The sequence below is a fragment of the Gadus chalcogrammus genome, chromosome 14, assembly GCF_026213295.1.
Source record: "Gadus chalcogrammus isolate NIFS_2021 chromosome 14, NIFS_Gcha_1.0, whole genome shotgun sequence".
In the NCBI taxonomy this organism is placed as follows: Eukaryota; Metazoa; Chordata; class Actinopteri; order Gadiformes; family Gadidae; genus Gadus; species Gadus chalcogrammus.
The window spans coordinates 18545551-18569929 of NC_079425.1; the positions used below are offsets into that span (position 1 = coordinate 18545551).

General features: G+C 44.0%; 2 protein-coding genes across 5 annotated transcripts in view; both read right to left on the reverse strand.

Moving 5' to 3' along the window:
* Positions 1–666: 666 nt before the first annotated feature.
* On the reverse strand, positions 667–8539 carry LOC130403561 (tropomyosin alpha-1 chain-like). 2 transcript variants are annotated; one of them, XM_056607974.1, is made up of 10 exons: positions 8218–8539; positions 7551–7676; positions 5754–5887; positions 5270–5387; positions 3573–3643; positions 3041–3116; positions 2850–2912; positions 2502–2571; positions 1340–1418; positions 667–1018 (listed from the first exon to the last, which is right to left on the reverse strand). In XM_056607974.1, the coding sequence occupies exons 1-10, from the start codon at positions 8329–8331 to the stop codon at positions 1015–1017; spliced, it is 855 nt and encodes a 284-aa protein (XP_056463949.1). In that variant the 5' UTR covers positions 8332–8539; the 3' UTR covers positions 667–1014. The 2 variants fall into 2 exon arrangements, with proteins under 2 accessions (XP_056463949.1, XP_056463950.1); XM_056607975.1 differs by lacking the exons at positions 667–1018; positions 7551–7676; positions 8218–8539 and adding an exon at positions 6538–6767 and having other exon boundaries at positions 1336–1418.
* Positions 8540–12841: 4302 nt separating this feature from the next.
* The window catches only part of tln2a (talin 2a), a 91135-nt gene continuing 79597 nt past the window's right edge, over positions 12842–24379 (reverse strand). For 2 of the 3 annotated variants that reach the window (XM_056608646.1, XM_056608648.1), the window contains 11 exons: positions 24174–24360; positions 23144–23269; positions 22107–22223; positions 21377–21562; positions 20964–21071; positions 20664–20769; positions 19057–19181; positions 17416–17604; positions 17012–17194; positions 16405–16530; positions 12842–15312 (listed from right to left, as the gene is read on the reverse strand). In XM_056608646.1, coding sequence (XP_056464621.1) covers positions 15184–15312; positions 16405–16530; positions 17012–17194; positions 17416–17604; positions 19057–19181; positions 20664–20769; positions 20964–21071; positions 21377–21562; positions 22107–22223; positions 23144–23269; positions 24174–24360 — 1582 coding nt within the window. In that variant the 3' untranslated portion in view covers positions 12842–15183. The remainder of the gene's footprint in view (positions 15313–16404; positions 16531–17011; positions 17195–17415; positions 17605–19056; positions 19182–20663; positions 20770–20963; positions 21072–21376; positions 21563–22106; positions 22224–23143; positions 23270–24173; positions 24361–24379) is intronic. The other variant, XM_056608649.1, reaches the window with a different exon arrangement.

A 24379-nucleotide genomic window follows, 5' to 3' on the forward strand; every position in this document is an offset into this window, starting at 1 on the left:
GTTATTCCAACATTATATCTAGAAAATCAATAGCCGATTTGGGGCTTAAGGTTCCACAACTACTACAGTGTGGTTTATATGTTGGCATTAATTCATTTTAAGATAAAGAACGACGTAACAAGAATGTCCTGATGTATTCTACTGGCCAGAGAAACAGGAGACTGATTGATAGATGGACCGTTGAGGAGGAAATGCATCCTCACCAGCATCCAGAGAATAAAATACTGACGTGAATAATTTGGGGAACAAATAGCACCACTATGTAAATGTCAAAACCGGCAAATGGATGCCTGGGAGGAAGATACATCCTCATAATATCTTCGCTGGGCAAAGTATGCGAAATGGCTCAAATCAAATTCCAGGCTATTCTAAACCTATGCAAAAATACTTTGGTTTGTTTCCTGGTGGTACATTTTCCATGTAAATGTAGCTGTACATTCACCATGTAAATGTACCACAGGTGCAGGTAGACATCATTAGCGATGCATTACCATACATCGTTTAATGAAGTGACCCTTAAGAGTAGTTAAAGATTAATCAATATAATAGGGCCTTTAACCAGGAACCCAAAAGAACCAAATAGCTCATAAAAATGCAATGGCCTTTTGGTTTCATGAAGTATGAGAACAAAATATTCGGCCGCAGTTGGCCACAAAATGGAACATGGGGAATGATAGAGGAGCATTGATGTTTATTCGAAAAGCTTCTCAAACAAATTAAAACAAAGACAAATTCCAAAGACAGAGAACAAACAATGACAATGGCCGATGTAGGGAAGATATAAGGAGGACATAGATGGAATAAAGTTTATTTTTACAGAAAGAGATATGGCTCAGACTGCCGTTAAAGACATGTACTAAAGGAGCTGGGCAGCAGAGTACCCAGTGTCCTACAAAGAGACGCAGAGACAGAGGGGATAGGGAGCTGGAGAACGCTGCCCAGGGGAGAGAGAGGAGGAGGAGGATTACCGGGGTCGGCCACCAGGGGCCCCGGAAATGAAGGGACGAAAACAATTTAGCTGTGAAAAGAAAAGAGGAGGGAAAACATTGAAGGAGAGGAAAAAAGGGAAGGATGGAAAAGAATGACATTTAAAACCAAAAATAAAATCTTAAATAAATTTAAAAGGTTGAGATGCAGGGCTAAAATATCACATTGATTGATATGATTGCTTAAAATGGATGTTCTGACCGAGAGTTATTCATAAAATATTATGAGAGGGTGTGATAATCTAAAAATAAAAGCTGTTAGTTGTAGGGTAAAAAAACGGCTGCACTCAGGTCAGCCACTAGAGGGAGCTATTGGGAGCAAAGAAGCAGGCACAAGGCAGGTGGTCAATTACATGGAGGTCATATCGTTGAGGGCGTGGTCCAACTCCTCGCTGATGGCCTTGTACTTCAGTTTCTGGGCGTACAACTCATCTATGATCATGTGGGTTCACATGACATGAGCCAAGGCCAAAACAAAATTAGGATGAAGGGAGTAGAGGACGAATGCCAAGGAATTGAAAAAAGGAAAAAAAAGAACACAATGGTCAAAGAATAGAACAGAAAGAATGTAAAAATAAAATAATCTGACAGCAAGACGAATAGCCAAGGCAGAACCAACAGCTGCTCACACAGTTTCAAATACCAGGGAAGTCACAAAGAAATGCCTCACATTTTCTATGACTCCTGGAAGGTCATTGGGGAGGCTAACAGTGCTAGGATAAGACTGCCTATTCTGCTAGGCTAACAAGGCTAGGAGGATGTTGCTAAGCTTTCTACAGCTACTGTGCCATACAAGCATAACCTTTAAATGAGAGTTGTCCTTGTGGACTTAATTAATTCAATCATGTAGAACTTTTGTGGTTCATTGCCTGTCCTACTGACTGTGCTGATTTCAATCATTTGGGGACTACATGAACACAGCAGAAAATATAATGCACCGCTCATAAAGCTATGAACAACACCCTAATATGTAGTGAAATAGAAGTGTACAACCCAAAGAATAAAATGCTCTCACGCTCTAAAAGTGTTTTCTGCTTGCTATGATATTTTTTCTCCTCATGCGAGCGTTCTTCTTTTTGGCACTAAGCATGGACCAATCACATAGACAATGATGTCCCTTTTGGATGCTGTGGAATCCTTTCCATTTTGTTTTTACTATATCTATCCATCCATCTCTCAACAGCGCTGATTATTAGATGAAACCCTGTGTTATTACACTAAATAACTATGTTATACCAGCTACAGCGAGGCAAAGCTTATATTTCGTCAGGTAAAAATCTCAAAGTCTGAGGTCTAACACTGCTTTGTTATTCTCCAAAGCATGTTAGAGCAAACAGGAAAACACCTTGCGAACAGGAAAGCAAAAATATAACTTTTACTTTTGGCAGTAATATGGCCTCATACTCATGAAGGTATCCTTTCGGAAGTTGTACTTCAGTTTTAAACTCAACGTCCTCTGAAAATAAAAAACAGTTGCTAAATGTGTCATTTTATGAAAGCATGATGAATTCCTACCCTCAAGGTCGTCGATGGTCTTCTCAAGCTTGGCCACGGATCTCTCAGCAAACTCAGCTCTGGTCTCAGCCTGAGTGGAGTGGAGATAAACTAGCGTTAGCATTAGCATCTTATAGCACGATTCCTCTGCATTCCTGGTAGTGGGAAGACCAATGCATATCATAACAATGTATTTCAAAGGCATGCAAACACATTTGACCCAATAAACAATGAATTAAAAAATCAATAAACATCTAGCCATTAGCACCCTAATGTAGTATGTTGAGATTAATAACGTTGAAATCTCCAAAAGCCTTATCACAAAAAAATGGGAAGGACTCCCATTTTTAAACCCAGCTTGAAACTCACCTCCTTCAGCTTGTCTGTCAGGACCTTGATCTCCTCCTCATACTTGTCCTCCTTCTGTGAGTACTGTACGCAGAAACCAGGAAGACCATATGAGACAAGACCAGTATTCAGCCAGTTTAGGAGTAAAGAAAGTTCATGAGCTCATGACAAACCAAAGAAGCTTGGTTCCTCGTATTCGGTCAGACGCCTACCTTCTCCGCCTGAGCCTCCAGGGACTTCAGGTTGTTAGTAACGGTCTTCAGCTCCTCCTCCAGCTCAGAGCACTTTCTGGGGGTTTAGGTGAGTGGAAAAGGCATGGGAGGAGGAGACGTGGAGGTGGTGGGTTGGAGGGGACAAAGAACATGGATGAACAGAGGAAGGAGAGGTTAAGATGTAAATTAGCAAAATAGCAACCCATATTTCACAGACAGCTTGTGCTTTCAGATGTTTTAAAAAGGGAAATGTGTCAAATCAACTACTTCAACGATTTACCAATGACCAATGAATTCCCGCAAACCAATGCCAAAGCTGAAAACATAATTGTTAGCTAACCAGCTCCACTTAGATTTAATTCTATCGTTTATTAATTAATTTGCCTTAACTTTATATATGGACACATTTCAATAAACTAAATTTAACATTATTGGATCAGTTTATGCAAACCATGTATAAACTTTAAATCCATTCTCATTGAGGGCTTTAGAGTAATGGTTGATGGAGAAAGAAGAGACAAAGAGTTCTTACCCTTCAGACATCTCAGCACGTTCCTCTGTACGTTCCAGATCACTCTCAATGATCACCAGTTTACGGGCCACCTGGACTCACAACACAACCATAAGTCAGACCCAACACCAACAGAGCACCAACGCCTCCCACTACACTACCTGGTTATCTACTACACTACCTGGTTATATACTACACTACCTGGTTATCTACTACACTACCTGGTTATCTACTACACTACCTGGTTATATACTACACTACCTGGTTATATACTACACTACCTGGTTATATACTACACTACCTGGTTATCTACTACACTACCTGGTTATCTACTACACTACCTGGTTGTATACTACACTACCTGGTTATCTACTACACTACCTGGTTATATACTACACTACCTGGTTATATACTACACTACCTGGTTATATACTACACTACCTGGTTATCCACTACACTACCTGGTTATATACTACACTACCTGGTTATATACTACACTACCTGGTTATATACTACACTACCTGGTTATATACTACACTACCTGGTTATATACTACACTACCTGGTTATCTACTACACTACCTGGTTATCTACTACACTACCTGGTTATATACTACACTACCTGGTTATATACTACACTACCTGGTTATCTACTACACTACCTGGTTATCTACTACACTACCTGGTTATATACTACACTACCTGGTTATCTACTACACTACCTGGTTATCTACTACACTACCTGGTTATCTACTACACTACCTGGTTATATATTACACTACCTGGTTATCCACTACACTACCTGGTTATCCACTACACTACCTGGTTATATACTACACTACCTGGTTATATACTACACTACCTGGTTATCTACTACACTACCTGGTTATATACTACACTACCTGGTTATATACTACACTACCTGGTTATCTACTACACTACCTGGTTATCTACTACCTGGTTATATACTACACTACCTGGTTATATGCTACACTACCTGGTTATATACTACACTACCTGGTTATATACTACACTACCTGGTTATATACTACACTACCTGGTTATATACTACACTATGGACCTCAGACCCAATGGCAGAACATTTTCAATCCCTCGATTCAAATTTGAGTGTAGAAATTTACATTTACATTTAGGGCAAGTACATTTGTCAGAAGAAAGTGAAACAATATATCGCTGTCGGTACGTTAACGATGTTAATAGAACCAATTGTTAGGTTAACCCATTCCCCGTATTCAACAAAGTTAACTAGGATAAGATGCTACAAATGCTAAGTACTATATTTAAGTGCAAGGACGTACAACATACGATAAGAGCATACATTAAGTGCATAAGGGGGGGGAGGCTAAGGGGGGAGGCTATGCAGAGTCTAGGTGAACTCTGAACAAGCGAGTCTCTTGAAGAGACAGAATCTAGGTACTAACCACTACAGTAGCTACATGTAATACCATCTACTAAATGAGGAAACAGTCCAGTCAGAGAGGGTTCTGCAACCACTGCCATTTAAAAAGTCTCATTTGTAGAGCCAATTTAACTTAAAACCGACGACTTTTTATCAAGGCCAAAGGAGGGGTATTGGCCAGCAATCGACATTAACCAGGCATTAATCAAATTAAGCCCTGTCGAGGTGCATCTCTAAACCCCCTCTCACGTTGGTTCCTCAGCCTGGCAGGCAGGAAGAGCAGGAGAACCAAAACTTGCCTCCTCATACTTGCGGTCGGCCTCCTCAGCGATGTGTTTGGCTTCCTTCAGCTGGATCTCCTGCAGCTCCATCTTCTCCTCGTCCTTCATAGCCCTGTTCTCAATCACCTTCATGCCTCTGGAGTGGAGGAATAGAGGGAGAGAAGAGAACACACATGAGACGGTCACACAAATTCATAAACTATCCTCTCCCATGTGTTTAGATACTTTACCCTGAACTTCTACTGTTAAAAATTGCCACTAGGTGAAACTGGATTATTTAAGGCTCTGTTTGTTACACTTATTCAACATTTCAACTGATATCAAATGTTTTATCCATGTTTTAATCTTTGAATGTTGTGTACTGAGCAAGGATTATGCCCTCTTTGAATGACTGTCATGTACAGGTCTCTGAGGGGTGGTGTGAAAGGGTGACCAACCCAATTCAAAGTTATTATTATGGTACCAGGAGGGAGGTAATGTCTCCATCTCCCATGACACCCACCTCTCACTCTCATCAGCAGCCTTCTCTGCCTCCTCCAGCTTGGTGAGGGCGGTGGCCAGACGCTCCTGGGCGCGGTCCAACTCCTCCTCAACCAGCTGGATACGTCTGTTCAGGGAGGCCACATCACTCTCAGCCTGCAGCCAGAGGAGACCAAGGAATCAGCATATCGTCATTATAATGTCGATTATAACAACCCCAATAGGTCCAATACGCGCCTGATTACAGGCAATCTGTCGAATGTGTTGTAATCCGTATATGGAGTAGTCCACTCCCATTGTTTCACACTGTTTAAGTAGCAGATAGCACGTGCCTCATTTACCGTAGTTGGATGCTTTCACCCCGAATGAACTGCACATATTGAGCGTGTTTGCCAACATCACGTCACCTCAATATGACCTCGAAGTGGCTGAAACGTCTTTAGACAACATTAGTTTAATCTATGAAATCAACATGATTGCTAACATATGGTATTGGAAACTGGCCATGTATTCGAATAACAGACGAATTGGCGTATTTGTGGATACCTAATCGGTGAATCGGTTAATCTACTGCGGTGGTTCGCTTTAAACAAAACCGTGTTTATCCTGGGCGTGACTCGCCCATCGAATCCACCCTGTCACCCCATCGATTCACGTGCAGTACCAGTCATCACATTTGTGGTATTTCTGTAATTTTCATAATCCCCGCCGTCTGGGTCTAAAAAATAAGAGTCTTGAGAAGATTTGTGTGCTCATTCTCCCCGTCGCCTATGACTAATTGACTTAAATCGTTAACAGCAGCTTACTGATTCCCTCGCTCTCCTCTCCACACTGAGCTCTCTCTGCAGGTCCGATGCCCGGTCGTCCGCTGCGTCGGCATGCTCCTGCAGCGTTTTGATTTTCTTCTTGACAGCTTCCAGAGACGTCCCGCCAGACATGTTAGCTTCCTGGCTATACCGGTGTGAACGTGTATGATTCGGGGTCCGAATCGCTGCTCGCAGACACACGCTGTCCTGTCCTTAAGATGCGGAGCGTTTGATCCCGCACTGTGCGCTTAATCAACCTCTGATGAGAAGCGCGTCACGCACCGGAAGTCAACGTTGTAATAGACTATACGCTATGGTCCGCATTTTATTTCTATATAAATTTAGCCTATTAAAAACGAAAGTAGATTTTAACTATCCTATTTGAATAATGATGTGATATTTTATATGTCCATTTAAGAGGGAATTTGTATAAACGATATTCAATATAGATTAAATAAAGGCCTATAACATGTGAATAACAAACAAGGCCTATACAATGTGGATGTTATTTTCAAACATATAGAGTAACGTTTCAGAAGGAAATATTTTCATTACGTTTCTAAAGAAGGTTTATATTGGCAGCGCAATGCTCATCCCCCATGGTAGCCTACGTTTGAGATATTTACATTGAAACATATTCCACAGAGGGGAAATATAAAATAGGAATATCATATATGTGTTGTATACATGCAACATTGTAATCCATGTTTTATGTTTACCATGAAGAAGTTCAAAACAATGAATTTTATTATTATTATTTGTTTTAATCTTAACTGCCATCTAAAGAATTGCCAGTTAAAATGCACCCCGTTTTAGCACACTGGTGTCAGACTAGGCCTACTGTGTGTTTACTAAAAGGGGCTCACAGTGTCGGTTACGTATTCATTACACTACAAAACTACATTAAACTACATTTGTATTACGCTCAACTGAGAGGCCAGTGGGTTTGAATATATAGACACCAGGATGGAGGTCAGGGTTAGAGGTCGTGTCGGAGGTTGTCTCATACGTACGTCTGCGGCTTTCGTCTCGGCCAGCTCCAGTTTCTCCTGGGCGTCCTTGAGGGCCTCAGAGTACTTGTCCAGCTCATCCTCGGTGGACTTCAGCTTCTTCTGTAGGGCCAGCAGGTCATCGTCCAGCTGGTTGACACACGGTCCAGACAGAAGGAAAGACAGAAAGACGGACAACAGAGACAATCTGATATTTAAGCGGGGCTTTCAATGTAACAAGTACACGTAGAGAACCGCAAATAAAGATATTGGACCGACGTCGTTCGACTACTGCTATCATCGTTTTGTTTCTTAACTGTTCGACTATATCGAGTAGGCCTAAATAAAAAAATAAATTAAAAAAACAGAAACGTTTGTATAGCCTAGCCTCCTACATATAATCATGCAAAGCTCAAGATTTAAATAGACTAAGAAAGGCAACTTCAAAATTACGAAACAAACTAGACATTTTATTTTTTTGAATACATGGGGGGCGGGGTATGTTTACTGTATGTTTCCATTCCGAGTGAACATTTTAATATCAATGATCTTGTCAGTCACTATTTTAATTCATGAGAGATTTTTTTATCCAGAATATTTATCAGTTGCGCGCAGAGGATCCCAGTTGCGCACAAAGAGGGTCACAGTTGCGCGAAAAAAGACACGCAGATGCAGCGCGTCGTTTTCCGACCTGTTTGCTCCTGTCCTCGGCTGCTTTCTTGTCCCCCTCGGCCTGCTCAGCTCTGTCCATGCCATTCTCCTTGTCGAGCTTCAACATCTGCATCTTCTTCTTGATGGCGTCCATGGCTGTTTAGTGGTGGGATTGCGGGTATAACGCAAAAAACTAAAACCCAAAAAAATGTAACCGAAACAAAATGAATGTGAACGGACTGACGAGAGGGCTTCTGGCGTCTGTACCACACGAGACACCAAGCTGGAGTGTTGAGTTGGTGGTGGTGTTTCAACTATGAACTTTGGTCGAGGAGTCACTAGATCCCCTCACGACACCTCATTAATTTTTGGAAGCTTGGCCACCTGTTCTCCTCCGCGGGGCCTGTCTTTTTTTATGAACTCCGCTGTGATTCGTCCGTCCCAACGACAGTTGACGGCCTCTGTGACTATACAAGGGGCCGCTGGGCGTCAAGACGCCAGCCCCTGTCTTCCACAGCCCAAACAAAGAAGGCTGTTCCTATTTTTTAAAAGTCCTCGACCCGACGCATGGAAAACGGAAGTGAAGGGTCAAGTATCAAGGTGGTAGACGGAGGTCTTAAGGAAGGACAGAGTAGGAAAAAGGGACTCCACGACAATACCTATTCAGATGATGGACTTAAAACGTCATAGCGTTATAGTGTCAAAGGATTTTATACTGGGTACAGTACAGTCAGAGCTCCCCTGTGTCATTGTGTCTGATGACTACTTGTTAAGGTTGTGTTAAATACAAGACCATCGTCCAGAATACCATCAGTCTTTGGGATTCTAATTGAATACGCTGTTGTGAAATATGGCAACTCACATGGGATGGGTAAGGGGGCCATGTGCAGGGTTAACTGTTTGTGCGTGTGTTACTGTGTGTGTGTGTGTGTGTGTGTGTGTGTGTGTGTGTGTGTGTGTGTGTGTGTGTGTGTGTGTGTGTGTGTGTGTGTGTGTGTGTGTGTGTGTGTGTGTGTGTGTGTGTGTGTGTGTGTGTTACTGTGAGTGTGTGTGTGTGTGTGTGTTACCGTGAGTGTGTGTTTGTGTATGTGTGTGTGTGTGTGTGTATGTGTGTGTGTGTATTATTGCAAATGTGTGTTTGTGTGTCTGACGTTGTCTAGCTGATCATATCATATTGTTCCTGGGGTGTAGTCTCTCATGTAGTCTGCACAGGGACGGATATGAAGGCGATGCCATTGGGAACATGCACTCATAGCTGTCGTAAGAGACACGTGAATAACTTCTCAAGAGACCTCTTGAGGACCAAGGGTCATCGATGAAGGCTCTGAGTGATTGGGCAAGCAGCAAGGTCATGTGATCGTGGGGTTGGGATTCGGCGGGGAGAAGTAGGGGCTGAGAATCGTCACCCAATGAGACAGATCTCTGGCACTACACTCACTCAGCTTTTATATCAGGGGGAACGCCGTGTGTGTGCGTCTTTGTGTGTTGGTGTGTGGTTTTCTGTGTGTTTCTGTGTGTCTTTTTTGCATTTTGCTGACCTTTAATTCCAAACTATCCATAGATTATGCAAATTCAATTTTATATGTATTTATTTATTTAGTTATCACAATATACGATTCATATGATGTCATTTGAAATAGCTTTAAAATGCAAAAAATACAATTTAAGATTACCTAACAATACCACAATCTACAATCAATTTGATACAGTAGATTAAAAGGACAAACATTACAGTACGTGATAAAGTTATGCAAAAATCAATACAGTAAAAAGTGACATTGCGATCCTATCCCACTTTTGGTTTCTTTAAGATCTATTTATATGTATCTGTCATTGTATTATTCTATATTCTATATATTGTTTTTAAAGCATGCACAGCTCTACTTGACCTCTAAGCCCTCGCAGTCAAGACTCAACCCTCCCTTGACCTGTGTCCTATGCCTTTAAGACCGGGGCACTTGAAAGGTCCTGTCAAGCAGGTTAATGATGGCCTCCTGCGATGGAACACATTGTGCAAGAGGGATGCCAGAGTCAAGAGAAGACACAAAGTCCTAAATTAATCTGAATCAGCTTCGTTTGCCAAGGAATTTCATTAGGGTTTTCAGGCCATAAGCACCTTCTCACCCTAACTCTGTCACTGTACAGGCAAAGAAGTATTTAAAATAAGAAAATGTACTTAAAGGGATTAAAGGAAAAATAATTGAAATGTACATTTTACACATACTGCTTGTATAGTATACAGCTTGTAGTGTGTATGTGTGCGTGTGCGTGTGCGTGTGTGTGTGTGTGTGTGTGTGTGTGTGTGTGTGTGTGTGTGTGTGTGTGTGTGTGTGTGTGTGTGTGTTTATTTCACACTATAGCAGTATAAAATAGCCAGTGATTTAATGGAGAGGAGGCCCACCATAATTTAACGCAGAAGACAAACACTCTTCATTAGTACCACAGTGTGTGAGCCATAACTCATGCTCATGTACGTAACGTGTCAGAGCTAGAGTTAGAGTTACTGACACCATCAGTGTGAGCCAGTCAGAGCCACAACAAAAAAGGTAGGCCTGCTTGCAGATCGCCTATTGCTTTCCTTCTAACTATGTACCCCCCCCCCCCCCCCCCCCCAAACTACAAACTGCTTGTTTCGAAGATTCGTAATCGGGGTATTTTCCCCCATAACTCATTTTCCATTTTTCCGTTAACCCTTTATCCCGTGCATTATGTCATGGTGTCATCACTGCTTCTATATTTAAAAACACTGTGGCTAAGGGTAGGGCTAGCCACTCACCATGCCATAACAGCTGTCACCATGGCGTTTGGCCCCTCCTCCCAGGGCTCTGGAGGAGGGGCCAAGGACAGCGCTGCATTCCGCTCATGCACACACATCACACAGGGATCAGACTGAGAATCCCCACCATCTCTGGCCCCCGTGCAGACAAAGAGACAAACATTGCCACCTTGTATTGTCCAACTCTTAATGGTTTACTGGGTCTAATGGGTCTGGCCTGGTGCGGACATGACGATACTGGTCGGCGTCGGACTGGGGAGTTTAGGAGGTTTGCGGTTAGGGGGTGTTCTGGGTTGAGTCCGCAGTCCACCAGTATGCCCTGAAAGACCCTTTACTACCTCATGTATCAAAAGAATATCTGATTAACATATCACAAATCAGCCAAGTCTGTTTGGAGAAAAGCATCGATACATAATTAATTGTTAATTGTGCATATACCCCATAAAAGCACACACGTCAGCCCAGGCACAAGGCCCAGAGCACCTGAGGTACCTAGAATATATGACATTGAGGTACTATAAAGAGGATATCGTATGAATATGAAATGAGTCTTGTGTCAAAGTATTGTATACGATACAGAGTCTTGGTGAATGATCAAAGTGAGTGCTCTAATGACCACACTATTATACAGCAGTTTATATTATTTATATTAATACATTCTCTTATAAAGCTGTATTATTAAACTTATAATACAGCTATGGCTGATGTATCAGGTGGTGGTGGGGGGCTGAAGGGAAGGTGTATAACCCTGTTTCCCTTCCAGGTCTAAGGGAGGCCGGGTTTACAAGGATCGTAAGATGACATCCTTGCATGTAAGCAGCACTGGTGTGGAAGTGTAAGTTGTATGTGACCTTGTGATTGGTCGGTGGTGTCCTGTTCAGGGTCCTGGGGGACCCCCCTCTCCCCTCCACTCTGCCTGCAGAGTTTTAGTCTTCAAGATTTTATTTCACACACTAGTGACGTTTGTCATTTTAGGACTTTAAAATAAAGCTTACACCAACACAATACATGACATGATACAATATTTGATTTTCTTTCCTACTTATATCCGGACTCTTTTCATGTGGCGCCTTCTCCACAGTAATTGAATCATTCATTGATAGTAGGCCTATTAGAGAGGGTCTGAAAGGGGATGGCTGCTCTACAAATTAATTTGAAGGAAGTGGATGTTGGTTTTTAACACGGACCGAGAGCAGCTGCTCAACCTCAAACTGACGCCTCCTCAGGCCATGGGCCGTGACAGATTTAGCATAGCTCCCATCATATGGCCGGAGCTCGATTTAGAGCCAAGGACTGGACTAGTGCGTACTCAGAAATACCATCTTGTCCTGTCACCCCAGCAGGCGAGGAGACACCTAAATGTCTTCTCACCAGGAGTCCCCAGGGATATCTACATGGATTACTGACATTAGCTGACCATGTCCAATTTCAAGGTGTTCAAGTGTTAGGTAGAAGCTCAGCCAATCCCATTAATCCACATGGTTTGAAAAAAAACCTCCCCACCCGAGCTCCACCTCTACCAGGAGGCCTAGGCCAGGACAGGCAGCCCCCCCCGCCTCCAGGAGTCAGACATGCAGGCTCACTGATCAATCCTGCTGCCGGTCCTTGCCCCACAGCTGAAGCGGACACAGAATCACTCCAGATCATAATTGTATTAATTTCGTGAGGTTAAGTAAAACCTGTAAGCCCTCATCTGTTGTAAAATATTATTACGATTTATTTAACCTGGCTACCTGGGCTTAAGCGTGTTCAAGCATGGATACCCAGTTCATTACATTCCCAGGAAATATGCTCTTAAATTATGCTTTCTTCAAGGTTTCCATCTAGACTTTAGCAGCCTTACATCAATGTAAAAAACCACACCAAAATACACAATAAATACCTTGAATAATGTTCAAACCCTTTATTATCATTGAATACAAAAAATAGTTTTTCTCGAGGCCACTTAAATACATTTCACATTGGTTCTTCACCTTACTGTATACCTTCATGTTCCGAAATGATTTTTACGGAAAAGCACTTCAATTTCACTTGTCAGTTAAAAATGCCACACGAGATTGTGACAGCCATACATTTTCAGATCTGTGTTACATTTAACTTCCATTGTGGCATAGAGTTCAAGAAAAAAACGACATTCTGTTCATAAAAGGTTAGGGATCATTTTTTTCTTCTTCTTGTAATGTACAACAACACTGTGGACGGAGCCGGAACTTGTATCTTGTCCCCGTTTTGTCCTTCCTCACAACCATTGTGTCACATGCCCATGGAAAGCAGTACAAAAATGTTGTCCTTGTTTCTATAATATGCACACACATTATATATATCTATATCGTGATAGTACATTTCACACAGACACATTCTCGTTCAATTTACGGAAAAATCCAAATTCCCGAAAAGGCCCTGTATATGCATGGGGAGAGATGAGAAGAGACTTGGCGATGGGACGTCAAATCCTACCATGTGATCATTAAGTTGCATGAACCAAAGAGGTGAAGCGGTCAATCAAGCAGACCAGACACTGTGTCGGCTAAAGACTAAGGCACTAATCATAAACACACTAGACTTGTTCTGATGGACACACGACATACCAGCACAGACACCACTGAACTTCACTCTGCTTAAGAAGGACAACGATAACCGCTCCGTTTTGCAGACGACACTATACTTTCTCCTTACGTTTTTTGCAGATCGGCTTCATGAGTTCTTGGGTGGAAAACAGGTGGAAAGGCGTTGTTACTACAAAGCCATGCATGCATTGTCTCACACAAAGAGAGCAGGACCTAATAGCACAACACACACAGCTTATATCAGTAAGACACGAGAACCAAACGCACCATAACACTCTGTAAACAAAGGGTTCCGATATTGCAGTAGCGAGTTTCGCACCCACCAAGGCTGCCTAGAGCACCGTTAGAATCAAGGGGACAGAGAAATACCAGCTCTTCACATTTCTTGAAACGTCTTCCTTTATGTAGGACTAAAACAACGTGTCTTTGGATAACATTAAAGGGAAAAAAATATATATCTTTTTAGGGATCATTTTCTCAAAAGTGATTGATTTTGGTATTGCTGCATTGGAATGGGTATTAAACATTGATAGGCAAAGTCAATTAGGATGCAAAGTAATATGAATAGTCTCGTCGAATACCTTCTTCTGTCGCATATTTAGTTTTTTATATTTTGGACGTTCTTTTTCAAATCATCCAAAGTATTTATTTTTAATCATCGAATATATGTGCTGTCACGTTTTAAGAAAATAATCACTTTATAATGTATCACAAACCCATACTGCCCTCTGCAGCCAATACTGTGTTATTGCATACACCTGTCGATATCTACTGTATCATGATAAGGCTCAATGGGAAAACTGTGGTGAATGAGAAATAGACATTAACCCTAGAGGACCCAGATGAGAATATTCAAATTCCATGTTAGAAATGTATCCATATTGCTTCACATGGTGTTGAGTAGGAAGGGTTAAAAATATCACAACAGATTCCTCTAATGTCATATAGCTCAGCCTCAAAACACAGGCCTGTTTGTATACATTTCCTTTCTCCTAAATACCTTCCTTCTCTCAAAATGGTCCATTACATAGAAATGTTATGCCCTTATACTATCACCTAATGTCCAATCCACAGTGTTAATCCAAACTATTTTCACCAGTTATCCAATATATCTGACACTACTAGCCGACAATCAAACCTAACTTTACTGTAATCCGAGGCCACTTTGGAACACTGTATTTGTTAAGGTTACTTGAAAACAAGCACTGCGGAGGGGAGGGGAGGGTGATGAAAATAAACGAAAAACAAAGAGAAGCTTTGGGGCAAACCTGAGAACACATTGTTGGTACCATTTGCCCAAAGCATCTTACATTCTTTTCAGAACATCCACTTGCTCCTGCTGCATACCAATAAGGGAATAGAGCAGTTATTTACGATGACCACAAGACTAAAAATCTACCCTATTTAGGTTGACGTCAAAACAGAAAAGAAACAGTAAAAAGCCTCTTATATACTTCTCCTGACCGTAGAACACTGTGCGGGGGGAGGGGCTGAGGACATTGTATTGTAGGACAAACTGGGTGGGAGCCGTCTGCTAAATCACGTTTTGAAGAGAGGCCACTGTGGCCGTGTTGGTGTCCATAACGGCGCCATAACGGTCTAGGTGCCTTCCACCGGGATTGGGTGTGGGGGGGACGGGGGGTAGGAGGGAGTCAGGGGCTCATCAGTTGCTGTCCTCCCGCAGCTCCGTGGGCAGGAACTTGTACTGCTGCTGGCGGATCTGAGCTAGCTTCTTCCTGGCTTCCTCCAGCTCCCGCTCCTTCCTTAACATCTCCTCCTGGGCGGCGATGATCTAGAAAACACAGCAGACCACCACTGTGGTTACACAACACCTCCTCTCCTCCACATGAGGCCAGCGCTCCTTGTATTGGAATGTTGAGCATTGCACCCAATAGCTGCGTTTCCATATAAAAAGGTGATGCAAATCTTTTAAAAGTAATTTGAATTAGGTGCGTTTCCATCAAGTGGTTGGAGCGGAATAGGGTGATGACGTCACACGTTGATGTCGGCAGGGTTGCTATGGCCGGTCGCTATGCGGAAATCGGAAAGACTGTCAGTCCTGTGTGTTCAAAGTTCGCTAAGTCACAGCTGTTTCGAAAAGTGTGTTTCCATCTCCCATTTTGCGAATTTACTCTCTTTCGCATTTCTCAAACACCACCTCAAGCGAGCGGATAAACCCTTTTGCGAATTAGAGGATTTTTTTCGCGAATTTTGGTGTTTCCATCACCGTTTGCTGATACGATACTTCAAAGTTCGCATAAAATCAGGGGGATGGAAACGCTCCTAGTGACGGATTACCGCATGTGCAAAGTGGGCACATGTCCAGGGCCCTGGCCAATGGGGGGGGCCCTTGATATCTATATATTTTTATTTTTATTTTATATTCAAAATGATTTGAATGGTCATAAACTGATTTGACGTTTTTGAAACACATTTAAAAAAAAAAAATAACGCGACGTGACATGACGTCAATGTCGTAGTGCTCGGTCAACGGTCAAGCCGACTGACTAGCTCATCTGTGCTCTATTATTTGACATACAAACAAGTTTGATGTTAAACACATGAAATACACTTTAAAAATATGTAATTACATTACACAATGATTTTCCACACATGAAAGAACACATGTCCATCCTGTAACCCGTTGCTTTTTTAAAACACAACCTAGGATTTTAAGATTAAAGCATCATCAAGTATAGGCAAGCACACTTGGCAAGTGTATTTTATATTACGTAATGTCAATCAATACATCTGCTTGTATACATCAATCAATTTGATTGTAATTGTAAACCTAATAAATCAATTTTTTGTCAATGAACATTTCTGACGGGCCGGTGAAGCTGGAGCGCCTACGTCACTCGAGATACAGCTGGGACCCGCTCACCTGTGCGATTCCACCCACAAACTTGGTCTTCACCACCACGTTGTCGTCGTCGGCCTTGTCGAAGGCAGCCTTCTGGGCGGCCCGCACCAGGTTGTCAGACGCTCGCTTCACTGCGTTGCCTGCAGCCTGGAGAGGGGGTAAGAAACACAGGAGAGGGCTTGGGCATGACGTTATAACATGGATATGAAGAGGTTTAAATTTGGTCCTCTGAGGTCGATGCACACAAGGAAACGAGGAGATCACTCTAAAATGTTCCTAGTATTCCAAGTGGATGGATACAGTCAGTTCTGATGTGCGTGTCTTTGTCTCTGTGTGTCAGTGTCTCTGTGTGTGCGTGTGTGTGTCTCTGTGTGTGTGTCTATGTCTCTGTGTGTGTGTCTGTGTCTATATGTCTATTTCTGTGTATGTGTCTATGTCCCTCAGTGTGTGTGTGTGTTTGTGTGTGTGTGTGTGTCTCTGTGTGTGTCTCTCTGTGCGTGTGTGTCTCTCTGTGCGTGTGTGTCTCTGTCTGTGTGCGTGTGTCTCCGTGTGTCTCCGTGTGTCTCCGTGTGTCTCCGTGTGTGTGTGTGTGTGTGTGTGTGTGTGTGTGTGTGTGTCCCCTCCCCACCTGCAGCCTCCTCATGGCCTCTGAGTCCTGGTCAGCCTTCACCTTGCAGGCGACCAGCAGCTGGGCGGTGGAGGCGGCCACCTGCTTGGCTGAGGAGATGAGCTTCTCCTCACTGGCGTGGCCCTGCACCGACGCATTGGCCGCCTCGCACAGGTTACTGGTCGCCGCGGCAACCAGGCGCGCCTAGGGGGGGGCGGGGGAAAGAACCGGAGCTATGTTTCGATAAACGATTTGTTTTATTTCATCGATTCTTCTCTGCACCTCAAATGTAAGCTATCTGTATTTCAAATGTATACACTTTAGAGAAATATAATACAAATAGAAAATGAATAAAAAATTATCTGCAGAAATATAAAATTCTGGAAAAATCCAGATTAAACAGATAAAACTGTACGTCAACTTACGGCTGAGATGAGTCCCTGGGACCACTGGCCGTCGTCCACGGCGTTGGCCTGGATGGAGCCCACCTTGCCCTGGGCCACTAGCTCTCTCTGGGCCGCCGAGGCAGACTTCACCAGGGCGCTGGTGGCCGCAGCGATGGACTTGGCCGCCTCCAGGATCTGCTCCTCAAAGTCCAGGGACTCGTCAGCTTGCTGTGTGGGGGAATGTGGGCGACAAACAGTTTAGTCCCGCCGAGTGGCACTTTGAGGTCCTCCTTTTGGATTGAAGCTTGAAACTTTCTCTTTCACTTAGAGATCTATTCTTTTGAAGCCAAGACTATAGTTTGGGAGTTGGGTGCATAGATATTTAGGGTCTGCTTAAATATCAGACCTATTTGGACCAACGATCGTTTTACCCTTAAATCCGGGTTTGTTTCAGGATGTGTGGCTGATAGACACACACCAAACACACTTCCCGGTGATCAATAGTTTGATTCATTAGGCACCCATCTATCAAAAAAAAAAAAAGCTACAGTCCTAACAAATGACAGGTGTTTGCACAGTCAAACTTTCTGATGTTAAATCAATGAAGTCACTGATGAGGCGATCCTGATCTTCAGCCGATGGATGCTAAATTCAGATAACCGGAACAGTAGCATCTCAGGACAGACGGCAATGCACGTTCATTAGTCTCAAATCATTTAGGTTTCACAACCAACAACGTAGGAAGCATCATAGACTTGCATGGTCGCATGCGTACACACACACACACACACACACACACACACACACACACACACACACACACACACACACACACACACACACACACACACACACACACACACACACACACACACACACACACACACGCACACACACACACAAACGCAAGGACCAACATCAACAACTGTAGACGGCGCGGGACACTGTAGGAATATGTTTGATATATAGTTGGAGTGGAAAAACAACCTAATATATCAAACATATCACACAGAGCCCTGCATAGAAGGCCTTCGGTAGGGGCGGGGAGGCGGGGAGGGAAGGTGCTGCGTAGCTTAAATACATCTGTGTGTGTGTTTAGAGGCAGACGAGGGGAGCGAGGGGGGTGAAGACCGTCACAGGGAGAGAGGTAGTGGTGGAGGAAGGGAGCGATGGCGGACTGACGGTGTTCAGGAGGTGGAGAAGTGGCAGAACTCCTGCTGGAGGAGAGGGACGGTGGTCCACTAGAGAAGGGTCAACACCACGGAATGCAACCATGCTATCATTTAGCAAAATGTTTGATTGAGGTTCTTAGTGAGGTGGCCACCAGAAGAATGGCCTTGTATTTGACCTCTGCACAAGGCTTTCTATGCACACATGTTACATTCTGAATTAAGGCTGATGTAATAGAGGACAAGCCACTGTCCACCACAGAGAGAGTATTAGTCAGACGTTAAGGCAACATTGGTTATGGACACATGCATCAAATGTCTAAAAGTCAGTCAGATCACAATCTGAACGCTATGAAAGATAAAAGAACGCTCAGGTTATTGATCGATACAAGGACATCTGAACTGGCGGTACTTAACTTCCATTTAGACCCATGTTAAAAGGAAATGGAACTGGTGTTGCTACTTCTTCCTGTACAGGGTGCTCATGAAGCATTGTGGGTAATGGAGTCACCTTAGGCTTGGCCCGGGGTTTCAGTTGCTCCAGCTTCTTGGCCGCGGCTTCGATGGACGCGGCCGCGCCCAGTAGCTCGGTCTCTGCGATGACAGTGGGGTCCTCGGGGTCCACCCACTCAGCGCCTGCCACAAACACACACACACACACACACACACACACCCACTGATATGAGCACTTACAGGAACAACCTCAACCACTCTGTAAGCAGAACATGCCTCAAGACAACAGTGATTACACCGCAACAAAAGCTGCAAATGAATGACAGATTTTCTCTAAGAGCCTTTCATGCACATGGTGAAAACAACGGCCATGAGGATGATAAAGAGACAGCTTTTCGTTGTTTTGTCCTTTTTGAGTGAAATGGCACATAGAACAAAGCGTGGCGCAGGGACAGACTGAGATAGAGGCACAGAGAGACAAACATAGAGACAGACAGATCCAGACAGATAGAGAGAGAGAAAAACATACATAAAGACAAACAGACAGAGAGAGAGAGCGAAAGAAATACAGACAGACAGACAGACAGACAGACAGACAGACAGACAGACAGACAGACAGACAGACAGACAGACAGACAGAAAATTGTCTGAGAAAGAGAATCTGAGAGAGAGTTAGAGATACAGACAGAGACAGAGGCAGAGAGAGAGTCAGAGACATCCACATAGACAGAGACATCGACAGAGACGGTCAGAGAGAGTTCAAGCCTTGGGTCTTGAGTAGCAGCTGTGTTAAACAACATGATGAGTCCACACTAGGACAGGGTGATGGGACAGTGATGAGTGAGCCTACACAGCTGGTGAACAACCACTCAGAAAGAGAGCACAGAAAACATTCCCCCACTTACCTGCGTCTGTGGCGGGGGAAGAAGGGACAGGGCGTTACCACAGAGGAACTGTTTCGGCTAAAATCTCACAACCATATCTAAGCTGGACTTACAGGAACCACTTCAACAGCCTTTCTAACCTGAACTTACTCAATATTAATTGGCAGGGAGATATACATAAATACATTAAGTAAGGCATTGATAAAATATTAGAATGTAACAAATAGAAAACATTGCCATATTTGCAAAATGTTTCTACATCTTACAGTTTAATATGTGTTTCCATGATTTAGGCTTTTATTATTGTATTAAGCAGGAAGATCTGGGGCTTCATTTAGCAGTGAGAATTCAGCTTCAATGCCTTCTATTGCATCCAGTGGGGGGGCACAACTTGAACATGTGCAAAGTCCCAGTTTGACTGCTAAAACGCGGATAACAGATGTCGTGTTAAAGATGGTCATTTGGGCTCTGCTATGAAGGGTATGCACCGACTAACACCATACTAACCGTGATCACTAGTTCACACTCCATCCCTTTGGCCCGGGTTTAAATACGCTCTTCACAATATTCCACCCCACAATAACAACAGATCATCTGGGGACGGTATGTGTGCTGGGTGCGTATTGGCTGGCTGCACAATACTAGAACCTTGATATGCAATTAAATGGATGATCTATACAATGTGTTTGTAGAATGTGTGTGTGACTTTGTGTGTGTGCGTGTGTGTGCGTTTGTGTGTGTGCGCGTCTGTGCGTCTGTGTGAGTGTGTGTGTGACAGTACCTTTCATAGCCTCTGCGGTCTGGATGAGTTCAGTGACAGCTCCCGCTACCCGCTTGGAACACACAGCCAGCTGCTGCTTCTGCTCGGGTGTGGGCTTCTGCAACACCTGGACACACACACACACACACACACACACACACACACACACACACACACACACACACACACACACACACACACACACACACACACACACACACACACACACACACACACACACACAGAATACATAAAACGCCATGTGTGACGCTACATGTATGCAGTTCAGCCTGCAGCGTGGCAGCAGCAGGAGGGGCTCACCTGCAGCACGTGCTCCAGGAGGTCGATGTATCCCGTGGTACACTCCGTCCCAAACATCAGGGCTCGGCTCCGGACCTCCTCGCTCACCTCCGAGTGGAACGCCGCTTTCTGGAGGAGACAACAAGCACCCACACACACACACACACACACACACACACACACACACACACACACACACACACACACACACACTTAATGAATTATCTGAAGACCCACAACATGCTATAAGTGCTATAATCAGACATTTGCATTAATGAAATCCCCATTTTTCTGGGGTCACATGTTGTTTTGACTGTTTGCCTGGAATTGTACCACTTCCACTCATTAATCACATGCGAACATGTGATAAAAAAGCAGTGCGATGTCATGCATTCCAACAGCACCAGTAGTGTGGTAATGTCAGCGTCCCGTACCTTGCACGTGGTCAACATGTCTGTGATGGCCTTGCGGCTCAGGTTGGCCGTGCTGATGATGTCTTCCTGTTGGCCCGAGTTGCCCGCGGCGACCGCCTTGGCCGTTGCATTGGTGATGCCCTTGGTCATGCGGATGAATTCCTCGGGCGTGGTTGAGTTGGCGGGCGGCTCTCTGGACTGGAACACCTGAGAGGAAGCAGAGTCGTTCATCCTGGTCACGGAAGTAGGTTTCTAACCATCTGACGGTCCAATATTCAGTCCTCTGCACGCAGTGATGAGGTCCTGTAGATAATGTAAGCCATAGGTGGAAGCCATACCACAGGCTAAAAAAAATAATCTGCACAATAATCTACCCTCATAGGAAACACATTTTCTTTTATTATTCAACAATTTAAAAAAATATATATTACCAAACAAATTCAATTTTAGCGAAAATATTTATAGAATACCATTTGAACATCAACAAATCGGTAAAGGAATTAATATACAACATTATGTATTGCTGTGCTTTCTGTTCCTTGTTTAGGCGTGGATACTACCAGCATACTGTCAAAACCCAGGATGAGAACCGGGTTTTGCCAGCTCTGACGACAAAAGACCAAACATACGAGAGCCGACCGGTTCTCGATGCCAACACGGCGGGTCTGCGCGGACCACCGGGTTCATCCGTGTGCTCGTCTTTCGAGCGGTGCGTCCCGACGCCGCCGCCCGTCGCAGCGTCCGTGCGTACCGTGAGCTCCTGCTTGATGCACTCGATGGTGGCCTCCAGGGCCCTGGTGCCCCGCGTGGCCTCGTCCTCCACCGCCTTCACCGTCTTCAGCAGGGACGTCACGTTGGTCACCATCACCTGTCGCCAAGACAACCGGGACACGATCACACGACCACCACGACGACGAGGGGCAAGTGGGTGAGGTCCACTTTAACCGCACGCCACTTCCGGGGGTTTAGAACTGATCGATGACTCGACGCCGATCTGTAGCGATTGCAGAATTCATTCTGAAGCTCGTCTGGGCTGGGAGGGGGGCTGGTAAGGGACGTTTCATTTTCTTACCCGTTTTGCTTTTGCCCTATATAATATTAATATATACTTTTGATTGTAGGTTGAAAAAAGCAAGATGAAACTGTTGTAGGAATGATTGTTTACTATGTGATAAAAAAGATAAAAAATATTAAATTAAAAATTTATGGAAAAACGACATGAGTTGGGGAAGAACAAGTCAAAATGGGATCAAAGGCCTAAACATTTTTGGAACCATTGAACCATTTTGCTAGTCGTTCCTACCCAGCCTTTAGTTGGGGCTAGACAATTAGGAAGAGCCGCAGGGTCCTGCTATTAGGGTACATAGGATGTGGGCTGAGTGGTCAAGTTGGTCACAATCATAGGAACCCATTTAGCCACTAATGCAAAGTGTATTCAATGAATCATTGCTACTTACAGACCAATACAATACGCAAAGTTTTAAGTTTTATGCATTACATGATTAGTAAATGCTAAAGACCTCAAACTATTTTTAACTACCGAACCATCAATAGCTGAAAGGCTAAATCAATCAATTTAGATAGTTTTTTGGTATTTTTTTCTCTGAAGCACTTTGAGATTCTTGAATATAAAGTGCATTATAAATAAAATTTATTATTATTATTATTATTATTATTATTATTATTAGATCTAGTTTCATTTTGATTCTAAAATAATCTAAGCCTAATCTACACTCAACGAGGCGTAAAGAGATGCACAGAAATATAGACGGAAGGGGTGTGTGTTACCTTGGCAGCCCCCTTCAGCTGGTACATGGACGGGTCGTCTGCAGCTTTGCCAGCTGCACACTTGGTGGCACTGATGAGCTCCCCTAGTGCCTTGGCCACGTCCTTCACCGCGTTTATAAGGACTACCTAGAGGGAGCCACAGGAAACACAGGGGTTAGGAGGACCCATGGAGAGAGGAGGGGGTGGCCAGGGAGGAAAAGGACCCATGTGTGTTACGGGGTTTTCATTGACACAGCGTCTCTTAAGACTAAACTATAATTGTGCTTTGTGTAGTCGTGATTTACGTGGCCCCATGAAGGTAAATTACAAGTGTACAAGAGCTTCAACAGGGCCACCTTGAACAAATATTTGAGGGGCCCTCTGAAGAATTTCTTTGTCATATACTGTATGTTGAATATATTCTGATACCGCGACAGCAATACAAATGTAAAAGAGCCTGTATCTCGTTTAATTTGGTCCTAATGAACGTTTGGATGGCCTACCTGTTGGTCTACCTACTTACCCATGCCCTCTTACCCATTGCGCATGACCGGCTAGCCAGACTTCTTGCTAATGCTAGTGAGCTAGACATGTGTTTTGGGGGAGTAGCTTTGGAGGGAGGCTTGAAGGGAGGGGTTGGAGGGGTTCTCTCAATATCCGGCCTACTCTGGCTGGTTTCTCCAAATGGCCTACCTTATCTTTAAACAAGCGAAGGATGAGAACCGAAAAAAATGCACAGGTACGTGCAGAATCCTTTACAGGACTGCAACATGTGCTGGATGGGAAGGCATCACAATATGACAATCATTGCATCTTCAAACTTCAAAAGTCACTTCCAGGTGAAGCAGAGAGCAATCAATAAATGCAATGTATATTAAACCAACCACCGAACCGGTCTTAAAACTCCTATAACAGCCAGAATGGGATTGGTAGGAAATGGGAAAGAAGAAAATTGGAGAATATACACTTAACACACATTAAGTGTCTGGTGTAATCTTCAGGGATTTCAAGGGGAGTGCACTCAATGGAGCGGAGGGGAAGCGAGCCGGACTACCTGGGTCTCGGGGTCGTCAGAGCCGATGCTGGCGGCGCCCAGCTTGACCACGTCGGTGAGCAGGGTGATGGTCTTGGCCGAGGACTGGGCCGCCTGGGCCAGCCGGTCCTGGCCCGACGCCGCCCCGGACACCAGCATCTTGGTGTCCTCCACCAGGGCCTTGGCTGTCTTCAGGATGCTCTCCCTGGGGAGATGGGGGAGAG